General features: G+C 36.4%; 1 protein-coding gene across 3 annotated transcripts in view; it reads right to left on the reverse strand.

The window, feature by feature from the left end:
• CNTLN (centlein) overlaps positions 1 to 24,362 on the reverse strand; it is a 370,084-nt gene that overhangs the window by 99,200 nt on the left and 246,522 nt on the right. For all 3 annotated transcript variants that reach the window (XM_058431391.1, XM_058431390.1, XM_058431389.1), the window contains 2 exons: positions 16,639 to 16,730; positions 9,831 to 10,366 (listed from right to left, as the gene is read on the reverse strand). In XM_058431391.1, the coding sequence (XP_058287374.1) occupies positions 9,831 to 10,366; positions 16,639 to 16,730 (628 nt within the window). The remainder of the gene's footprint in view (positions 1 to 9,830; positions 10,367 to 16,638; positions 16,731 to 24,362) is intronic.

Here is a 24,362-nt window from a genome sequence, read left to right on the forward strand (position 1 = left end):
CTCTGTGTCAAAAAAAAAAAAAAAAAAAAAAAAAATTATTTCAGAGGGATGATGAAGGGATGAATGGAATTTGAAACAAAGATCGTACACAACTTTTTAAAATTTCACTGCCAAGGACAGCAAATATGGAGGACTACTAGGTAAAGAAGTACTAACAGATATATAATGAATTCTCTGGTTTCCAAACATGGTCCTCCTAATTTTACCTCAATAATTGGGATAATTGCTCTGGCTAATACCGTAACTCCTTTTGACGCTTTTTAGTTCAGTACGGGGAATCCAAAATGGCCAGGGTACAATCTCAGCGTCTACCTCTACAGATCATAATTGTGTTCCCTCAGAGAATTTTCCTACCTTGGGCATCAGGACTCTCTAATCCCCTAGCTCAAGATCATACTAATGAGAAACAAAAACTCCTCCAGTGGGTTATTTGTTTAAATAATTACAGCGGCCACTCCAACCTAAAATACTTTATTCCTGGACCTATGCATTCTTGGAGATAAAATAATAAACTCTCAGTTTAAGGCATATGCCCTAACTTCAATATTGTCTTCAAGCTGGTGCCATAACGGAGCCTACTGATCATCTACTGTCCTATACAGCCAGTTGCCTTTGAATAATGAAAAATATGGTAATACCAGTGAATTTGAAGACACAGAGCATTGTCATATATCCCTTGCCATAAACTGTGTCTTTTAGCTGGGCTTGGTGGCTCATACCTGTAATTCCAGCACTTTGGGAGGCTGAGGCAGGTGAATCGCCTGAGGTCAGGAGTTTATGACCAGTCTGGCCAAAATAGTGAAACCCCATCTCTATGAAAAATACAAAAATTAGCCGGGCGTGGTGGCACACACCTCTAGCCCCAGCTACTTGGGAGGCTGAAGCACGAGAATCGCTTGAACCCGGGAAGCAGAGGTTGCAGTGAGGCAGGATCACACCACTGCACTCCAGTCTGGGTAACAGAGCGAGACTCTCTCTTAAACTAAGAAGAAAATGTGTCTTTCAGTCTGTTTCTCTGGGAAAACCCTGACTAGGCCACCTCCCTACCTCCCAGTCCTACTCCCAAGGTTGAGATCAAGGTTGAGCAAGTGCATCCAAGGAGGCAGTTTTCTGCAATATCATAGGGATATATAAGTCATTTTGTAAATCTAAGAATGGCAATATTGGTAAAAATACAATAGACAAAAACCATACCTAAAATACTTAAAACTATTGTAAAAAAAAAAAATTGATGCCTCCTCCATGATGGAAGAGGCCTACTGTAATCAACTTGACACTAAGAGACTGGTTGGTTTCCTCTGCAGAATGAAGCTTTTTTTTGGGGGATTTGCAATTGGCCTTTTTTGTGAACAGGCTGAATATTCAACAGTGCCAGTAGCCCAGTCACCAGACAAGTTTTGGTGAAGGAAAGTCAATTTTGTTCAAAAGCTTGCAAGGAAAAATTGGAAGATTAGTGGCAGGACACCAGTGCCGTGTAGAAGCTATACCTGTTGCCATAGCCACTTTGTTCATGAACCTATTAAGCAAGCCCTCAGATAGCTGTGAAATAGGCAAGATCCATACAATGGGTCATTTTGTTCACAGAATGGGCTTTGTGTGTATCTATTCCAAAAGGTCCATCCGCCAACCTCCCCACAGACCTCCCTGCCACCAATCTTCCACCAACCTCCCCACAGACCTCCCTGCCACCAATCTTCCAAATTTTCCTTCCAAGTTTTTGATATACTGAAAAATGCCTCCTTTGATGCACTCCCTCAACATTGATCTCAATCTTCACTACTTTTTTTGGAGTGGGAGTGGGAAGTAGAGAGGTGGATTAGTCAGGGTTTTTGGAGAAATGGAACCAACAGGATGTATGCACGTATGCATGTATGTATATAGCTTTAGGAATTGGTTCATGTGATTGTGGAGGCTAGGAAGTCCAAATCTACAGTATGGCCCAGTAGGCTAGAGACTCAGGAGAACTAATGGTGTAGTTTCAGTCCAAATGCCAGCAGGTGGAAACCCAGGAAAGTCAATTTTCTAGTTCTAGTGTGAAGTCTGGCAGGCTAGAGACCCAGGAGAGCTGACGGTGCAGATTAAATCTGAAGGCACTTTTCTGGAGAATTCCCTCTTGCTCACGGATGCCATTCTTTATATTCTATTCAGGCCTTCAACAGACTAGATGAGGTTTATCTCCATTCTGGAGGACAATGTGCTTTATCCAAAGCTCACTGATTTAAATGTTAATCTCATCCAAAAACACGTAACAAGTTGACACATAAAATTAACTAACAGAGGGGGCTACTGTCCCTATAACTCAGTTTCTTTTCACAGTGTCATCCCCTCCATGTGGGACTTAGTTCAGTGGGGAAGTTCTGGTCTTTTGGTATAGATAGCTCATAGAAGAACTACATTTTTCTTTTCTCCGGACACCAATTTTCTCTCTCTTGGTACAGTGTAAGTCATACAGCTGTTGATGGCTGTCCCTACCTGTTCATATTTTGGGTTTGTCACTAATTCTATTGTAGATGCTGTCCTTGAGATTTTGGCTATGCCTTCCTATTTGTTTTGTTTATTTTGATGGGGGATTTGTGGAAATAAAATATCTGCCATTGCTGCAGCCTCTCCCCAGTAGTACTAGCTTTTTGAATAGAAAACAGTTGTCAACAGAAATCTCATAGCCTTAGGTGTCTATATGTGGTTCTTGTCATGCTTGTCAGGCATTCCACATACCATCTCTGTCTGCTACAGACATATTCATAATCTTTGGTTCACTGAGTCATCTCCTCAAGCCATTACTATTTCCTGTCCATAGCACTGCCCATTTTCTATTGATGTGTCTTTTTATATAATTTGTAGATGATCTTTAAATCTTCTGTATATTAGTCCTTTACCTTCTGTATGTGTTGTAAATACCTTTTCCTGGTTAGTCATTTGACTTTTAACTCTTTATATATCTGTTATTATACAGATGTTTCAAGTTCTATTAACGCTTTTTCATATCTGGCTCTGTATTTTCATCTCTTGCTTAAGTATACTTCCTAGAGATGCTCCAAAGTAATAAACAAGTAATCTTGTAATTTCTTGTAATACTTTTAAAATTTTAATTATTTCATTAAACCTCTAATCTAGGCCAAGCACAGTGGCTTGCACCTGTAATCCAAATACTTTCTGAGGCCAAGGCAGGAGAATCACTTGAGACCAGAAGTTCAAAACCAGCCTAGGCAATGTAGCAAGATCTCATCTCTACAAAAAATTTGAAAAATTAGCCAGGCATGGTAGCACGTGCTATAGTCTCAGTTCCTAAGGAGACTGAGGTAGAAGGTAGCTCGAGCTCAGGAAGTTGAGGATGTAGTGAGCCATGATTGTGCCACAGCACTCCAGCCTGGGAAACAGAGCATGACTCCACGTCATTAAAAAAAAAAATCTCTATATGGATTTTGCTTTAATGTACCATACTATATTAGGTAGTCAGACAATGAATATTGTTTAATGATTCAAGAAATGTATTTGTTCACTTATTCTTCACAGTCTGCTATGTATATAGTCTGGTCCTCCATCAAAAACTTAACAACATGAAAGGAACTCCACTACTTTATCCTAAGATACTGTGTCAAGAGACTAACAGTATGCAAAGTTATATGGAACCTAGATCTACAGTAACCTAGGAATAAAATGCTAGGAACCTAAAGCAAGATTGCTATTTTCAGGAAGTACAGACAAACCTATTTTTGATCAATTTTTAGTGGAGAACACAGAAGAATCAGGACTTCAGTGAAGATCAAATGAAATGTATAGGTCATTAAAAAATAGCAGTATAAAAATTTCCAAGATTAAAAATCTTTGCAATCATAAAACTAATGGTTCTACTAACTCTACTGAAAAAAATCTAGGTAGAATTAAAATAAGCTTGAAAAACAAATAATTTTAGCTGAAACAAGTTTATGAAGAGATGTTCATGGAACCTTTGTGTGTGGAATCTATAAACAGCAACAAAATGCAGGCCTAAAAAAGACCTGTACTCATAGTTTGAAAAATAAATCTTTGTTATGTGAGACTACACTGTTTGATTGCAGAATTTTTCATATTCTTGACCACAATTGGGAATGAATGAATTAATTAACATATACATTTCACACATACATACAAATATGCTGAGGATGGGTTAAGGGGTGTTTCAGATAGCCAAAGAAAATGATTCCTCGTAATAATACTAAACATACAGTACCGAACATGTTTTAGGTGCTATTTTAAGTTCTATCCTATTTCTTTCTCACAACGTATCTATGAATATGATCCTATCATTATGCCTGTTTTATGGATAATGAAATTGAAGCATAGACAGGTCAAATAGCATGCCTATGGTCACACAGCTAGAGGATGAGAGTTAGGATTTGAATAAAAGCAGTTTGGTAACAGATTCCATGTTCCTAATCCCTGACATATACTCTAAATAATGGTAGAGTTGGCCAGGCACAGTGGCTCACGCCTGTAATCCCAGCACTTTGGGAGGCCAAGGCAGGCAGATCACGAGGTCAGGAGTTCGAGACCAGCCTGGCCAACATGGTGAAACCTCATCTCTACTAAAGATACAAAAAATTAGCCGGGCATTGTGGTGTGCGCCTGTAATCCCAGCTACTCGGGAGGCTGAGGCAGAAGAATCGCTTGAACCCGGGAGGTGGAGATGGCAGTGAGCCGAGACCACGCCATTGCACTCCAGCCTGGGTGGCAGGGTACGACTCCATCTCAAAATAAATAAATAAATAAATAATGGTAGAGTTCTGTTGGGGAGAAAAAATATGTTTCTTTTATCTAACTTATGTTCTTGGCTGAGACACTGTAAAAAATGCAGATTAACAAAAGAAAACCAAACAAATTTATTTAATATAAGTTTTACATGACAAGGGAGCCTTCATAAGGAAATGAGGACCTGAAGAAATGGTTACATGCGAGGTTTGATGAAAGATAGAAAGTCATGGGAAAAATGTGGCAAGAGAAAAGAGTATGAGCTAAACATAGTAAACTGGGGGACACTTAGTGTAGCTGTTCATTCAGATTCATCTTGGTGTTCCTCTGTCTTTTGAGATAAGGACGTTCCTTTCCTCTGGTATAAGGAAGCCACCTCTCATGTGAGGATCTTATAATCTGTTTCAGGGGAGAAGGTCACAGAGTCATTCTAGCACCTGCCATTTTTCAAATTCCTTCAACTATATTTTGGGAGGAGTATGTCCTGAACCCCATCAGTTGTTATCATCTGTTTACAAAAGGTGGTAATGTGAGTGAATATGCTGCTTTATAAAATGGAAGGAAGACGGAAAGGGCTTTAGCACTAAGGTTGAAAACTTTAAAAGGATCAAAACACCATATTCCTGAAGCAAAAAGAAGAAGAAAAGTCAAACAGCATCAGTTCCTTGTAAAATAATTTTGAATGAGAATAAAATGCACTAGTAGGGACAGACATGAAGTCAGACAGGCTAAACACACAGAATCATGAAAGTTTATGTTGTGTTTGGGAAATGTGAACAGGCAATTAAATAAATAACTTAATGATAAGAGAAAATAGAAGTAGAAAGTATGACTGTAGGGATGGAAGAAAATGATTTTCCCTCTAAGTTCTCATTTGAGACCCCTGTAACAAAAGACAGATTAACAAGTGAAAAACGAGTAAGTTTATTAACATGTGTATCACACATATAATACATGGGACTATGTGGAAGTGAGTAGCTCAAAGAGGTGGCTTAGAACTCCAGTTTATATAGCATCTTCAGCAAAGAACAACAACTATTTAAAGAAGTGATAAGGGAAAGGAAAGGACTTGCGTCCCAAGGGGCAGCAAATTGTAGGAAGGCAAATATGTGGAAAACTAATGGTAGATGAAGGCTAGTTGGTAAAATGTGTTAACGTAGCTTCCTCTGGTGCTATCTCCAGGCTCATTAGGGACTCAAGTTGTCTCCAGTGATTAGCTTTTATCCCTTTTTGGCAGAGAGGGAAGAAGGAATACCTTTGTAAATGTATGTACCACTTTTAGCGGGAGATAAGAGAGCTTTTCTTGTAATTGCTTTTTCTGAACTGGCTTCAGTTTGAAGTAATTCTTATGCCCAAATTGCTTATTTTGGTATGGCACATTTTGCAACCGTTTATAATCTCCTCAATAAATTCTTAATTCTCTGCTTCTGAAACCATGCCTCAAAGAGTTAAAGAAACCAATGATAAACAGAAATTCTTGAGTTTGCAGGCAGCAAATAAAAAAGAAACAACTTAATGAAATTCCCTCTGCTTATGAGGTAAAAGAACTAGCTGAAATCAGTTGGAACCAATGTGGCTGACTGGAGTCTGCACAGAACGAGCTTACTGATGTCACAGCCTGAAATTCTACTGCATGTTTCATACTATCCCAGAACTGCACATGCAACTTATGATAGCATGAAGAGATAACCACTCAAGGACTTTGCAGATCTCCCCTTTCCTTTCACCAATCACCTATTAATCTCAGAATTCCCCCTCCCCTCTCACTTTCTAAAAATACTGCTTTGAAGCCAGCCTGGGAGACAGATTTGAGCTTGACACTCCTGTCTCCTTGTGAGTCAACTTGCAATATAAAGCTTTTCTTTTCTCAAAAACCCAGTGTCATAGTATTGACTTCTAGCATAAGGCAACGAACCCCTTTTATTCAATAACACTACAAACTTCACTTCTCTTTCTTTAATTTGCTTGGAATACTGAAATTGTATTTCTCTTCTTGAAGATATAAACAACTCCTCCTGATAAAAGCCATCACTGAAAAAGGCATGCTCTTGTAAATACTATTCAACTATGGGAAATAAATACTGATAAGCTGATAATCATACAATATAGTATGTTATATATACAAAATTATATATATACATACTAAGTTCTATTTTTTTCAATATCCAAGTAACTCTTATATTTTTGTCTATAAAAATCTAAAAGAAAGAATCTTCTGAAGTCCCTAAAGCTCTATTGCAAGAATTTCTAGCCGTTTGAGAATTCTTTGCAGCTGAGTGACGCTTGAAGGCATTCTGTCAGGCAGGAAATGTAACACTAATCACAGTGTAAAATTGAGTTTTACAGCTAAATAACACAAATGACGATCCAATATTTTAAGAGATATTGTATGATATGTCTCTCAAAGTATGTGACCTTGTGCACATGCACTAACGTCAGAGGTGTTTGAAACAGAGCAACTCCATCTTGAATAGGGGCTGGGTAAAATAGGGCTCAGATCTGCCGGGAGGCATTCCCAGTAAGTTAGGAAATCTAAGTCACAGGATGAGATAGCAGGTCGGCACAAGATACGAGTCATAAAGACCTTGCTGATGAAACAGCCTGCAGTAAAGAAGCCAGTGAAAACCCACCAAAACCAAGACAGTGATCAGAGAGACCTCTGGTCATCCTCGCTGCTATTCTCCCACCAGTGCCATGACAGTTTACCAATGCCATGGCAACGTCAGGAAGTTACCCTATATGGTCTAAAAAGGGGAGGCATGAATAATCCACTCCTTGTTTAGCATATAGTCAGGAAATAACCATAAAAATGGGCAACCGCAGCCCTTCAGGGCTGCTCTGCCTATGGAGTAGCCATTCTTTTATTCCTTTACTTTCTTAATAAATTTGCTTTCACTTTACTCTGCGGACTTGCCTCAAATTCTTTCTTGCGTGAGATCCAAGAACCCTCTCTTGGGGTCTGAATTGGGACCTCTTTCTGGTAACACTAGTATGATAAAATTAAAAGAGTATATTAGTGAATTACCTAACTATTGCTTATTTATTCATACATACATATTTGCACATAAGTAAATGGCACCACTTTATTTTGAATACTATGGTAGTACCAAGTGGTTAAGATAGAATTAGTAGCTAGCACTAGAATTTCCTTGAAGGTATAGAGGAATAATAAGATATGAAGATAATGCTTAGTGGGTGTGAAGTAAGTTTTTACCTCTAATTGCTAATGAGAGAAGGAAAGAAGAACCTCAGTAACACCGAAATGGGAATGCAGATTTGGTCCTTCGGCCTTTCCTTCATGAATATGTTTTTTGAGTTTCTTTAACTGCCTGAGGACAAGAGGCTTGAGTAGATGATGTTTAAAAACAGTGTTTTTCAAACTTGTCTGCACATTGGATTCAACAGGGAAACTTGAAAAAATACTTAGGCCTGTATCCCACTCCAAAAGTTATAATTTAATTCATCTGGCGTGTGACCTAATCTTTGGAATTTTTATAAAACCTCCAGCTGCTTCTAATATGCAAACAAGTTTGGGGACCACATTTTAAGGTAATTTTCAGTTCTATGTCTGTGATTAGGAAAAGTATCCGGAAGCATCCCAAATCTAAAACACAATCACTATGAGGGATTTAAAAACAAAACAAAATAAAAAAAACTAGGGAAAATCAAGGACATACGTCATTATAAAACAAGGCAGAATTTTTTAAGTTATGGCAAATTGGGCAATTTGTTAGCAATTATGGCAACACTGAACTTCCCTACTGTCTAGATGTAAAAAAGAGGTGTTCTATCATTCGTCTTTGTGGTTTTGTTACAAGAAAGGGTCCTGAACCAGACCCCAAGAGAGGGTTCTTGGACCTCGCACAAGAAAGAATTCAGGGCGAGTCCACAGTGCAAAGGGAAAGCAAGTTTTTTAAGAAAGTAAAGGAATAAAATAATGGCTACTCCATAGACAGAGTAGCCCCGAGGGGTGCTGGTTGCCCATTTTTATGGTTATTTCTTGACAATATGCTAACCTAGGGGTGTATTATTCATGCTTCCCCTTTTTAGACCACATAGGTTAACTTGCTGATGTTGCCATGGTATTTGTAAACTGTCATGGCGCTGGTGCGAGTGTAGTAGTGAAGACAACCAGAGATCACTTTTGTGGCCACCTTGGTTTTGGTGGGTTTTGTCCAGCTCCTCTACCGTAACCTGTCTTATCAGCAAGGTCTTCATGACCTTCGTTTTGTGCTGACCTCCCATCTCATCCTGTGACTTAGAATGCCTTAACCATCTGGAAATGCAGCCCAGTAGGTTCCAGCCTCATTTTACCCAGCTCCTATTTAAGATGGAGTTGCTCTGGTTCACATGCCTCTGACAGTTTTACTGATGTGTTTCAAGTGTATACATGAAGGTATAGCCAGGGGTAAGAGAAAGAAGCATTATAGATTTTTAGTATCCTCCTGTTGCTGTTCACTAGGGGTACATATCTTAAGACTAGGAATGTTTAGAGCTATAACTTTAAAGAACTAATTTTTAACCACCATTCAATTAAAGTTAATACAATGACTTTGCATAATACACACATAAAATAATTAGTGAAGATGGTTCTTAATTTAAAGGATGTTAAACAGCTTGTAGACATCTGGTAACAAGCTGAAATGGGTCATTCAAAATTTATCTAACTAAATTAAGGGGGAAAATTGTTTCTCCTCCCAGGTCGGCATGTCACAAGATAACTAAACCGACTTAGTAGGCTTGCCTGGGAATCCTTAGCTGTCAGTGGTGAATATGCAAAGGGCCAGCAAATTAAATCAACCTGCCAAACTGTCAATTTCAAGCCTCATGACTGCATGAAAATAGCATCACTGGAAGAAATCAAGCATTGCTTTCTTTTGGGTTTCCTGGCACCTATTCAAATACTCATGCAGTTGTGGCTAATTTTGCATGCAAATTTCAGTCAATAAGCTCAGAACAAGACCTCCCAAGATATTTCAAAGGATCTGACAGTATTTTTTCTGAATACCAAATCGACAGTAGTTGAAATTCAATCTCCATTTGCTAGTGCTTTACATAAGCACAGTGTCCCCACCACAGAGCTAAGTTAATGAGAGCCTTACCTGCTTTCACTCACATCCTCCCAGCCGTCCTTGCTGAGGTTCTCAAACACATTGCTCATAACCTTGATGGAGTGATTGAGAACAGTGTGGTGACGACCCACAGAGCAATTTTTCTTGGCGGCTTTAAATTTAACCTTGGTCATAGTTGTCTTACAATCATATCGTCCAGATCTCACTTCCGTGGTGGCCATCTCGGATTTAGCTTTGTCTGCTGACTGGTGTGATTTCTCCGTTGGGTTGATCAGCTCTTCATTTTCATTTCTCAGTGCATTAGCTTCTGCCACTTGTCTCCTCAGGGAAGTGACTTCTCTCTCCAGCTCACTGATTTTTACTTGAAGTTGAGTATTCTCTTTTTCTACATCTTTACTTCCCTTTATTATCTGTTCTAGCTCTTTTTCTCTGGTCTCTGTATCTTCTTGTTGCTGTTTTAAGAGGGATTTCAGAAAATCATTTTCTTTCATTAATTTTTTATTCCCTTCTTTTAATTTTCTCGACCTTTTCTCAAAAGATTTCAGCCGATTTTCCAACTCAATGACCTAAAGGGAAGAGTTTATTCTTTTAAGAATCCAAAACCATAATCTACTACACTTTATTATCATTTCTAACTTATGAAATAAAAATTACATTTAGCACAAGGACAAAATAAATATAAAATACTTAATTTCTAGATAATTCTAAGGCAGTGCAGACGAATACATTCAAAAATGCAATAATATATCTGTTGAATAAAGGACAGATGGTAAAAGAAGGTAAAATTCTACACAGCGACAGAACTAAGTATGCTAATAAACTGCAGTGTCTTCTGAGATCATAAGTGCCTTGGCTATATATTCTATTCATTGTGGAAAAAATATTTCAGAGAAAAATAATATACATAAAAAGTCTAAAAGTAGATACATAACTGTATTAATAAATAACTTTTTTTCAATATTCAACAATCATATGAAAAAGGAATGACAATACAGAGTAATCTACTGAGGCTGCTTTTTTTCTAAATTAGAAAAATGTAATTTTAGTAGTCATGTGGCCCTCAGTTTATGTGATAAGGGAACAGTTTACCAAATAATAAAGTCTAACAATTTTAAATTACAGTGATTTCAAGATTGCATATAAATTAAAATTTTCCCATTTATTTCAATAAACAATGCTTGTGTTGTAGGACATAGCAATGGTAACACACATTTCTTAATCTTAAGGAATTTCAAAATTATTTGAAAAGACAGACATTTGCATACATAAACCTAATAAAGGATATAATCTAAGTATCATAAGTCTGGGCAATTAATTCTAATTCATAAGTTCAAACATTTCATGGAGGAGTTGACTTACATTTAGATCTTATTAACAATAAGCATTATTATTTGTAAAGTACATTTTACTATTTACAAAATAGTTTCAAAAACATGATCAACATGTTCTCTTCTGACTATCACAAAACATGAGGTATGTAGAACCAACAATTATCTTTCCAGACAGGAAAGAGAGGTTCTGAAAACTTAAATTTCACAGAGGTAAACTTTTCTGGGATTCAACTGGCATCCAAATTTAGGATTTTGTGCCCCTCCCACTATTCAACAAGGCATATGAGAAAGAAAAATTACTCAGACATGTATGGAAAATGAACAAAGATTTGGAGTCAAGAAAAAACTGGAGACAAGCAAAACAATCTAAATGACTGAAAAAGTATATGAACTCATTTTTACTTTTAAAACAAAATTCTTCAAAGAGAAACATGTTTGATATACTGACAACTCCGATGGTCTGAATACTTGTGTCCCTCACAAAATTCCTATGTGGAAACCTGATCACTAGTTTGATGGCATGATGAGGTGGGGCCTTTGGAAGGTGATTGGATCATGAGGGTGGGGCCCTCATGAATGGGATTAGTGCTATTATAAGGGACCCCAGAAGCTAGCTAGCTCCTTAGACCATGTGAGGACACAGCAAGAAGGCACCATCTATGAACCAGAAAGACAGTCCTCACAAGACGCTGAATCTTAGATCTTGGACGCTTGGATCTTGGACAACAAATTTCTATTGTTTATAATCCTCTCAGTTTTAGTATTTTTTATAGCCGACTGAAGAGACTAAGACAACAACCAACGATTCAAACTAATAATATTCCAGAAATATACAAGATAAAACATACATATTCTTAACACTTTCCAGTTTACTAAACTTTACTTATAATAGTGAAGATGTAAATTGTTTCCTAAACATGAATTTCAGTCATGTCTGATTTACACATCCTTCTATATTACCTTTTTTTTTTAATGTTCAACCTCTTTCATTTAAATCAACATTAATTTACTAAGTGACTACACTATCCTGGGGCATGGGTATTTCTCAACACAGTATGAAGAATCTCACCTAATTTTAATCACTTCTATTCCATGGTATGATATATTAACTTACTATTGGACCTATGTCCTTAAAGGACCTACTCATGACTTAGAATAAAGGTATCTGAAAAATTTTGTCTCAAACTATTGTAGACTTCTGCATATTTCTGTGAAAGAGATCGTATTGTTCCTTCTCAATGTAAACACTTTATTGGGGAGCTGATTAATATGACAAAAAATACAGTGTTCAAGAAAAAAATCCATGCCAGAATCCTTTTTACTTTTTCCAAAGCACTCTACCTCTAAATTTTATTGAAGGAGTTTTAATCACTGCCCAAATCAGCATACTTTTCATAAATGTATTTTAAAATACTTCTGCATATTAGATTCCAAAGGGGAGTGAGTAAAATATACTCTATTTTTTAAATACATATTTGATGCAAGTAAGTAAGTACACTTTCTTTTAGTCAAGATCTCACTTTATTGCCCAGGCTGGAGTGCAGTGGCTCGATCATGGTTTTTCAGCCTTGACCTCCCGGGCTCAAGTGATCCTCCCACCTTAGCCTCCCAAGGAGCTGGGACCAGAGGCACGCACCATCACACTTGGCTAATTTTTTATTTTTTGTAGAGATGGGGTCTCATTGTGTTGCCTTGATTGGTCCACTTTTTTTTTAAACAGTGACTTTGGTGATACAAAAATATTAATAAGAAGCAGTGTGCTTTAGGGGAAATAGAATTTTGAATCAGGTCTATATCTCACTTCCAACTCTACTTGCTTTAGCTGGTAAAATATTTAAGTTATTTTACCTTTAGTTTCCTCATCTGTGAAATGAGGATAGTAATACCTACACCTTGCAGTTTTGTTAAGAGTATTAAATGTGATCCTAAACTATAATTCCTGACAGACAGTAAGTAGTAAACAATTTATTATCATTATCATTATTACTGTTTCTATTATTATTCACCTTAACAGATACCTAATAAAACTGCTGTAACTAAAATATAATTACTTGTGCTCAATAGTCTGAATTAGCCATTAAATCAGCTGTATATTTCAATTAAATTATGTTATAAACAAATATAATAAATAAACATCTTAAATTTGAGATTCCAATTCTGGAAATTAGCATTTTTTTTCTGTTGACTGAAATCCATTTAAGTTTGGGGACAACTCCTTAAAATTTTACATACATTGGGGCTCAGAATACAACACACCAAAGTATGCCACTTTGGCTTGCCAAGTACCTTGAATTGAAGGTCACTGGAAGTGCCTCAGAAGCAAGATCTCCTGCCCTCCTGTAACCCACCCCTTTTTCTCCCCTAAAGTAAGTCATATCAAACATAATTCCTCTTCCCGAAGGCAGGTCATACAAACTAGAACTCCTCTCCCCAAAAGCAAGCCATAAAACCAAGAAAGGTCACTTTCTCCCTTTTCAGTTCTCCCTTGAAGACTTTCATTGCAGAGGAGTCCTGTCCTATACCCGGGGAGGAAGAAGTCTACACAGAGGGCAAGAAGAATCTGAGCAGACAGGCCTTGCTTGGTTTGCCCCTCCTTAGGCCATTACCATAGACGTACCCTTTTGTGCAGATACATTTCTCCATGGCTATCCTTTCTTTGTCGAACCTAAGCACATAAATAGACAGTTTTCTCTGGGTCTTTGTTTTTGAAGCCTCCTGCGGCACATAAAACTTTGATTAAATAAATGTTATGTATTTCTCGTGTTAACCTGCCTTTTATTATAGGAGTGTCAACTGTGGCCCTTATGATGGGTGAGGAATGATGCCACAACTTTCCGCCCCTATATACATACCAATTGAAGATGTCTGTGGTTTTAAGGTCTGTTAACTGCCTAATATGAATGTATGTTTTATCATGAGAACTGGCCAAAGTTATTTAAGTTTAAAATGGAGGACAAATAAAACAGAGACACTACTTCTAAACATTTTGAAAACAGAAAATCCATAGCACTTGTTAAAGTGTTATTCAAGGTATACTCTCAAAAATTGTTAAACTGATTTTAATCCTTCAAAAATAGAAAAGTAAATTTTAATACATATTTGAGAATGAAAGTCTGGGGAACTGTTAAAAGTATTCAATTTGTGGGTTATAATTCAGCTCAAGCCCATATTTTCTTATAGTACTGAACATTTAAAATCATATACCAAATAGATGGCTCTTTTCAGGCCAGGTGCGGTGGCTCATGCCTGTAATCCTAGCACTTTGGGAGGCTGAGACAGGCGGATTACTTGAACCCAGGAGTTCGAGACCAGCCTGGCCAACATGGTGAAACCTCATCTCTACAAAAAACACAAAAATTGGCCAGGCATGGTGGCGCACACCTGTAGTCCCAGTTACTTGGGAGACTGAGGCATGAGAATCGCTTGAACCTGGGATGTTGAGGTTGCAGTGAGCCAACACTGCCCACTGTACTCCAGCCTGGGCAACGCAGCAAGACTCTGTCTCAAAAAAAAAAAAAAAAAAGAGGCTCTTTTCAAAACTGAAATAAAATGCCTGACATTATGAAGCTATGAAACATGTATATTAGTTTGCTAGGTTTGCCATAATAAAGTATAACAGAGTAGGTGACTTAAACAACAGAAATTTATTTTCTCACATTCCTGGAGTCTAGAAGTCCAAGATCCAGGTGTCAGCAGGGTTGGTTTCTTCTGAGGTCTTTCTCCTTGGCTTGTAAATGGCTATCTTTTCCCTGTGTCTTCACATGGACTTCCCTCTGTATTTGTCTGTATTCTAATTTCCTTTTTTTAAATAAAGACACCAGTCATGTTGAATTAGGGCTCACCCTAATAGCCTTATTTTAACTTAATTACCTCTTTAAGGACCCTATCTCCAAATACAGCCACATTCTGAGATAATACAGCTTAGGACTCTTAATATATATAAATGTGGGGGATAGAACACAATTCTGCCAATAACAATGTGAAATGTTAATATATTATTTTCAAAATAATCTGCTCATATGTTTCATTTCTACTATATACAAATATTGTTTTCATCTTATTACTATTTTTAAAATTTATTTTGAGTGAGTTTCATACATAACCTTTTAAAGTAATGAAACTGAAACATGAGGAATTAACTTGTGATTGATAAAACTACATTAGGTAAATATAAAAAATAGTATACTAACTTGACATACGGTACAATGAAAATAATTTATATTGGTTGTTCAGGTCTTAAAATGGATGTCTGGATCTACTATTGTAGCATTCATTTATGGCAGATGGAATGAAATAATGGCTTTCTTCAGGGTTTCTACCCTAAGGCAAGAAATAGTAGCATAGTATTACATATCCATAGATACAAAAATTATATAAAACCTGGCAAATAAAAATATTGTTCTGAAAAAAAGATGATAAGCTAGTGTGAACTGTATGACATCCTAGCTGGTAGTGCATAGATTAATTCAATTAATCATTTTACCTAAAGATAAATGAATGTAAGCATTTCTAGTTCTCTGTGTTACTATGTTAACTTGATATGTGTCAGTCAGTAATAATGAGATGACAGCCTTTGTGACCTGACTAGTGTTAGAAGTATGAACAATCACATTATCTGCTGTAAATCACTAGATTTCCTACAAGTCAATTCAGAGATGCAACAAAATATAAGTAACTATGTTAATATTTTTGTTTATATATTTATACATTTTCAGCATTATCTAAGTATTAAGGTTCTGTAAAAAACTAAAATCAATCTAACGTAGCCAAATGACAATCACTTACAAGAACAAACTATTTAAAGATTATTTTCTTCATAACAAAGTGTTAATAATTAGATCCACTTAATTGAACTTGATAACAATGATTTATTTATAAAAATACAAATTAAGTATAAAATTATAAAGGTAAATATTAATATTTTAAAACAGAATTTTACTATTAATGATAGACATGTTATAATATGACTAAGGTTCACATGGATGGTCTTATTAAAACATAAAATCCTGTACTAAATCATATTGATATAAATTTTTATCTAAAATGAGATGAGTCACGTATATTTTCATCTTTAACATTAAAACTATAAACACATTACCATTTTACTGTGGTAAAACTATAACTATGCTCAGTATTTTAGATCAAATATTATAAATCTATATTTGTGGAAGTCCAGCACAATCCTATTAAAATATATTTTAAACTAAGTTATAACTAACAAGCACATATAGTCTACATTTCTATAATTTCTATTTTTTTCATTCTCTCCATTTCACCTTTTGAAAATAATGTTAATCTACGTCAATGGAAGCACAAGTGTTTACACATTTATTTCACTAACATTGATTTTTTTACCCCATTTTGGCAAGCCAATGATTTTGAATTATGAATTTAAATTAAGGATTCACACAAGGTTTACATTTATAAGCCCTCATTTTAAAATATAATCCTTTATGTTAAAATTCAGATTTAACTTGCTCAGCTCAATATCTTAAAGATTAGACTACCTTCTGTAATGTCTGCTCCAACATTTCTTTTCCATTCTTCTCTGGAGTACTCCTCTTGACCTCATCATCTTCACCGGATCTAAAGAGCTGTTCTGGTAGAGAATAAATAATATATTATAATACCACGTGTACTGCTGAAATACTGTCCTGTCATTTTAAGAAAAAGGGTTCTATGGTTTTTCAATTGTGAATAATCTAGGCTATTTTCTTGTCAAGTATTTGGCCAGTAACTAAACAATGACCCTTTTGAAGATTTTCAGCAACATAATTATGTATCTTTGTAGTGCCACCTTTTTTTTTTTTTTTTTTTTTTTTTTGCAGTGTAAGATTTTTCAAAAGTACAATAGATCTTCAGGTTAACAATGCTACACTTTTATTCCTATTTTCATTCTTTTGTAGACTATTCCCCCTTTGCCTTAAAAGCAGAATTCATTGCCTTTTTATCTACACAGTCACTACTAGTTTTGTTCTCTGGATCGTGTTCCCTGCCAGGAGGATCACAGTGATTGCTGAACAAAGCAAACAGTAACAGAATTAGGGTGGATTGAAATCATACCACCCCCTACCACAACCTTTTTTTCAAGTGAAAGATCACGCACTGGGCAAGGTAAACCATATAAATCACTCTTCTAGAAATACTATGACTTCATAACAAATAGAAAGCTAGGTATATGGGTGAGGTTATAGCTACAAATCATTCCTACACTAGCTATACATTTGACTACCAAAATCTTTTCAACCAAGCCAAAACCTACAAGTAACTTAACAACCTTAAAGAAAAAACAAAGTCATAAAACTTCAGTTAATACTAAAATCAATATATATCAAATCCTATAAATAACTTTTTTCTTATCAGATAAATTACTATGACAAATTTTACTAATATTTTCTTAGTGAATTACCTCTGGAATATAACATTTCTTAAGGAATAAAAAGGGGACAAAAAAGAATATGTGTAACTAAAAGGATATATATCTGTGTTAGCCTGAGATTATTTTGCTTTAAAGTATGCCTGGCTGCTGTAGGTCAGTGTAAAACTTTGATTTCTCAACAAAGGAAAAAGAAAACAATATTATTCTCTGTAGAGTAGAAATCCTCCTGGTATAAACAGTGACTAACAAGTTTGTTAGAGTGAATTAGGCATTTCTTTTGTCTTTGAAAAATGACATACCCAATTAAAACTTCTGTACTTATGAAATAAATAGAACAGTATCCTAAGGATAATAAAAGCTAGGATATGTAGAATTTGCCACCTGGGGAATAAGTACCTTTACCTTGATAATAATCTATCAGTTCCCAAGTTTCTTCTTCTAGTCCCCTAATACCATGGTGCTGAATTCATTTACAACAATCTTTCAGCAGTACAGAAATAATATGCAAATACAATTCATCCTTTCTAGTCATTTAAATATCTGTTATACTTCTGAGTGAAATATTTCATCTTAAAAATAATAGTTCTATATTCAAAGAGCATGGGATGCCAAAAATAGCTAAATACTTCCAATAAAATAAATGGTGAAGACTGATTTAAAATGAATTTGTCTGCTGCTTGTTTGCTCCTGGATGTGTGCAAGGTCCGCTGGTAGATTGGCTAACCATGTTCACCTGTACTTATCTGCTGAAGTTTGTTTCTCCCTTTCACCGGTTTATACAGAACGCTCAAGAAGCTAAGCTCATGCCATGGAAAGAAACAAGGATCCAATTTTCTGGCCCTTGATTCTCTTTCTCTTCAAGGATCTCAGGATTTGGGAAATAAACCAAGAAGACCTAGTTAGAAATATACACTCCTATTTCTTTCCTATGTAGATGTGAGCATATGCTTCACTTTACTGGAGATTTATTTTCAATATTTTAGTTTTAAATGCTTTACTTTTACTAGTATAAACATTCATTCTAATTTATATTCTTTCTCAGGAGTTTCTTCTCTCCATTTTTTCTTTTTCTCATTAACTTTAATTTTGCTTATTCATAGTTATTTAAGAGCTTATTATATTCTATTTTCTATATTTTTTCTTTTAATCCTCTTGGCTTAAATAATTAATAAAGTTTACTGCAATCTTTTACTTTGTACTCTCCTTTTAGATTCTTTCTTTTAATTAATTTAACAAATGATTTGAAAAATCTATTATCATTGTTTTTTCCTGATCTTAATATGAAGCTTCATACACAAAGTTTCTTAAAGGTCTGTTTGTGATTATATCAATTTGAGGGATTAAGAAAGGAAAATAGTTAGCAACTTATTGCATGGGCAATTTCCTAAAGAATATTGCTATTTTTATTTCACTTTTAGGAAAAGAAAATGAGAATCATAATGGGTAGGTTTTACTTCAGAAGGTACTTGTGATACAATAAGAAACACATACAGTCGTTCCTGTTCCAGGGACCTTCGTGGGATACCTAAATCCAACCATGCTCAAGTCCCTGATGTAGCATTTGCAAATAACCTATGCACATCCTCCTGCATACTTTAAATAATCTCTGTATTACTTATGATAACTAATACCATGTAAATGCTATGTAAATATTGTTATATTGTTTAGGGAATAACAAGATAAAAAGTCTATACATGTTCAATACAGACACAATTTTTTTTCAAATATTTTTGATCTGCAGTTGGTTGAATCCAGGGATGTGGAACCCGTGGATACAGAGGGCCCACCGTATTTGGATTTTGTCCCCAATTCCTGAAACATAGTTTCTAAAACCTTTGGAATTTCTTGAGTAATAGGATCATCCTTTGTTATTACAAGCAAAGCATAACAAGCTCCTTTCAACCATACCAGAGTTTATGCTTAATAAGATGATTCCTGGTGAGACCCTAGATATGTTCAAGACGAGGACTGGCTGCAAGAGGAGGCAACCATGTAATTAGATGGTTTTAACATCCAACCCCACCACCAGGCCTCTGCAGAGGGGAGAGGAAATGGAGACTGAATTCAATCACCAATGGCCAATGATTGAATCAATGATGGCTACTTAGTGGAAGCTCCATAAAAAACTGTGGAGTTTGGAGAAATTCCAAGTTGGTAAACACATTGAGGTGCTGAAGGTGGCATGCTCAGAAAGGACATGAAAGCTTCCTGTTTCTTCCTCCATACCATGAACTATGCAACTCATCTATTTGGCTGTTCCTGAGTTGTATCCTTTATAATAAACAAGCAATAGTAAATGGAAAACTTTTTTGAGCCATTCTAGCAAATTAACAAATATGAGGAAGGGCTCCTGGGAACCCCCAATTTAAACTCAGTTGGTCAGAAATACAGGTGGAAACCTGGGACTTGTGACTGGGATCTGAAATGGGGGCAGTCCTGTGGAACACAGTCCTTAATCTGTAGGGTCAGCACTAATTCTAAGTAGCTAGAATTGAACTGAATTGCCCAATTGGAGTTTGGAGAAGCAATGAGTCAGTTGTTGGGTGGAAGAAAAAAACCTATATAATTGGTGTCAGAAGTACTATGAGTAAAAATAACTCTGAACACTGTTTCAGATAAGTGAATTGGGGATAAATAGGCAATAATCAGCAAGACCTGCCATGAAAAAGTTTTTGGTTTTTGTGTTAATTAAAAATTGTTGTCTTAGGCAAAATAAAGTCAGATCAGCCAACTATAATTAGAACCCATCTCCTCTGAGAAGTAACCATAAGACAATGAAAACTGAAGTCCCATTTCTGATGAATGAAATGGCAAGAAATAAATCCTGTTTCTGATGAGTAGGAGAGAATTTCAATCATTTGATATGACTGTTATACTTGGCACCTGTTTCTGGAGACCTAGACCATCCCCTTTGAGTTTACCTGGGCAGGAGGCCTGGGAAGAATCTATTCAATCAGTGAAAGTTCAAAGACAAGTAGCCCATTTTTGTTACCAGCCACAAATATTCTAAAAAGGAAGTTACCTTTCTAGGACAAGAGGTAAGAAAACGGAAGGATAAGTAGTTTTTTTTTTTTCATTTTATTTATTGTAAATTACACCCAATAAATAGGCTTCCTTGCCTTAAAAATAAAATGTCTTTAAGCTGGGGACTTGATGGACTCGATCCTATTAGCTCGCTGGATGAATCAGGGGAATTTGAACATGCTGTCTTTAATTCCTCTAGCTAGCTTGAAAGCCATGTGTAACACCCTCTTTTTATTTTATGCTATTCCTTAAGCCCATACTTTTAAAATATTTTAGACTGTTTATTTTCTACTTCCAAGTGCTTCATTATATTTTAATTTCGATCTTTATATTTAAATGAATTAGCTTTGTGAAGTTTAACATTGTAATTGTGCTTCTGATTTCATACAAATTTCATGTTACGGGCCAGGCAAGGTGGCTCACGCCTGTAATCCCAGTACTTTAGGAGGCCGAGACAGGCGGATCACGAGGTCAGGAGATCGAGACCATCCTGGCTAACACGGTGAAACCCCATCTCTACTAAAAATACAAAAAAATTGGCTGGCCATGGTGGCGGGCACCTGTAGTCCCAGCTACTCGGGAGGCTGAGGCAGGAGAATGGCGTGAACCCAGGAGGCAGAGCTTGCAGTGGGCCAAGATCGCGCCACTGCACTCCAGACTAGGTGACAGAACAAAGCTCCACCTCAAAAAAAAAAAAAAAAAGCAAAATTTCATGTTACGAATTACTTCTTGCAATTAACTTTTGTTTCAATTTACTTTAATATTTCTCTATATTCCTAATATTCCTTTGGCTTGTTTTAAAAATAATTTTTTTAATTTTAAAATTCCCATTTTTTTTTTTTAAAAACAGGGTCCTGCTGTATTACCCAGGTTGGAGTGCAGTGGCACGATCTCGGCTCACTGTAACCTCCGCCTCCAGGGCTCAAGTGATCCTCCAGCCTCAGCGCCCCAAGTAGCTGGGAGTACACGTGTGTGCCACCACACCCAACTTTTTTTTTTTTTTTTTGGTAGAGACAGGGTTGCCCAGGCTGGTCTCGAATTCCTGGATTCAAACGATTCACCTGCCTCAGCCTCTCAAAATCTTGGGATTACAGTGTGAGCCACAGTGCCATGTTGGTAACAACTACAAAGAAGCATGACTTTAAGCATAACAGAAGCAACCAAAAACTGTGTGTAAATCATTTATATAGATATATTTGTGTGTGTATATACATATACATGCAATGCATATGTTTTATATAATATTTTATATATATATATATGTTGAGGGTACAAAAAAAGAGAACAGAAAAAGACTTTAGATAGGAGGTCACACCCCAGTTCTATTGTTAAAGATGAGGAGGTCTTTTCTACATGGAACCAACAAGAAAGGAATACAGTACTGTGTACACTGGCCCAGAGGTATTAAACAGTAAAGCACTTTTTGGGGTTTTATTTTGCTGATTTTTCAGTTCCAGGGAGGAAAAAATAATGCTAAACATATGAAAGATAAGGCTAATGAGGTAGGCAGGGGCTAATTTTCAGTGGGATAAACGAATTTGGGTTTTATTTTGTTATTAGCAGGAAGTCACTAAATAAGAGAATAAGACCAGAAATATTAACACACCAAGAATAGGGCTGGAAGGAATGCCCTTATGCTAGATTGGATAGCAATTATAAGTAGTATAAAACGAAACTGCAGTCTGACCTTCCTTTATTTATAAAATATACTGCATGGGTTTTAGAACAATTTTTGTTTTAAATGTTTGGGTACTAGGTATATGCTCAATAGATTAATGACTGTGCATTAAATTATGGTCACAAAGAATTAGTTAATATTAATCATTCCAAGAAGTAAATATTTTAACATTTTTATTGTTGTTGAAAAGTTTTTGACTTTATTGGAGAAAACCTGAATATGCCTAAAAGGTTTTCCCTTTTGTCCCCAAGATGTTCCCTTGATTTGGCTCTAAGTTAACATAGGATGACCATTTACCAAGGCTTGATTTTTTTGGTCATGTTCTTTTTGGTATGTATCCAACACAATCTATTCTTAATAGTAAGTAAACTTGAGTTACTTGCCAGAAATCTGGAACTTAAATTGTACGCTGCCCAGCTATTATGAGAGTCTGTGCTTTTTTAAATTAATATTTAATAAGGACAATCTGAAATTTGCAATCCATTTACTCCATTCTAGATGCTTTATTTCTGGATTGGGTCAGACTGTCTAGAAAGCCATATGCTCGCAACATATACTAACGGCTCCAGCATACTTTTGCTCACTGGCTTATGATTTTATATCATACTATGGTAGATTATCACTCAGCAAATGCTTACTCCTTTCATGGATACCTTCATGGATGCAGTACAGATCCCTGCTCCATTAATGTTGAGTTTGGCCATGTGATTTGCTTGGACTAGGGAAACATGGGTATAAATGACAGCATACTTGTTATGAGCCTAGAACTCAAGAAATTGTATGCTTCTGATCAGTCCTTGGAAATTTCCAACATCCACCTTGAAAAGAACATGTTCAGGTAGTCACTGCCTCTTCAGCCTGGTACTGGGATTAAGAAATACGGAGCAGACCTAAATCCAATATTGCCTCAAGGCGAAGCACTCCAGCCAACCAACAGACCTGCAGCCTGCAGCACAGTTATCCCAGCTGATAGACTCATGAGCAAGAAATAAATGTTTATTACTGCATGCTAGTGAGACTTTGTGGTTGTTTATTCTGCAGCAAAAGCTGATGGGATACAGAAATTGGTAATTTTAAGTGGAGTGCTGCTATGATTAAAGACTAAATTATGTGGCACTGATTTTGGGACTGGGTGGTGGGTGGCAAAATATATGTTACAGGATACTGAGAAAATGGTGACCCATGTTATGTAGTTACAAAACATTTGGAAAACTGCCACCTGGCATAACCTGGAAGGCAAAAAATGTACCTAATAACTTAATAAATTTTATACTGAGTGAGGAGGTGTCAGTGCAGAACGCTGATACTATGAGTTTGGTTATTGCTGGCTGCACTTGACTAGCTACTCTAAGAAAGATCCGAGCTCAGAAAGGCACTGGCCATTAAAATACGGGAAGTGTTTAAGTTCCAGTACTTTTAGAGTTGGAAAATGAAATTGTTTGTCACCATATCAAAGGAGTGGACACTAAATCATTGGCAGCATAAAGGCCAAATCTCAGATGTTGACATTAAAACATGGCTCAGGATTTGGCTGTCATGTCTGTTGCTAATAATTTCTGAAAGGAATAATGCAAGGCCTAGTAGACTCTGGGTAAAGGCCTAAAAATACTCCCCCAATCCTCCACAGAAACTAACACTGACAGTATGAATTGTTGTTGGCTGTATTTAATAAGAAGACTTGCTTTAGCCAAAGAAATCTTGGGTGGAGGTTACAGTGTGCCAGTTCCAAACATAGGCAAAAGAAGCTCTTCATGTTTACACTTGTTGCATTGTGTTCAAGAATCAGACACATGGAGCAGAAGTGGACTTCACTTGCAGCCTGAAACAGAGCTGGACGAGAAAAGCTGCAGCAGTAAGAGCTGTTTCAGCCAACACGCAGACCTATATTCAATAAATAAATGCTTGTTACTGTTTATGAATGAGTTTCCCCATTTGCTTGTTTCTTGCATTGTCTGATACACAAGCCCTCAACTTTCAATGATGAACATGGTAAGAAATGGTTTTGTGAACATATTCATGCACTTGTGACTCAGTAAAGACTGAGGAATCTAGCTCCTGGCCAAACCTTACATGTGATTTGTCAGGCTTGGCCATAGGTAATTACAAAGGTTTTACCTGGTGCACCTCATGGGGGAAAGCTGCCCTCCCCA

The sequence above is a fragment of the Hylobates moloch genome, unplaced genomic scaffold, assembly GCF_009828535.3.
Source record: "Hylobates moloch isolate HMO894 unplaced genomic scaffold, HMol_V3 SCAFFOLD_19, whole genome shotgun sequence".
In the NCBI taxonomy this organism is placed as follows: domain Eukaryota; kingdom Metazoa; phylum Chordata; class Mammalia; order Primates; family Hylobatidae; genus Hylobates; species Hylobates moloch.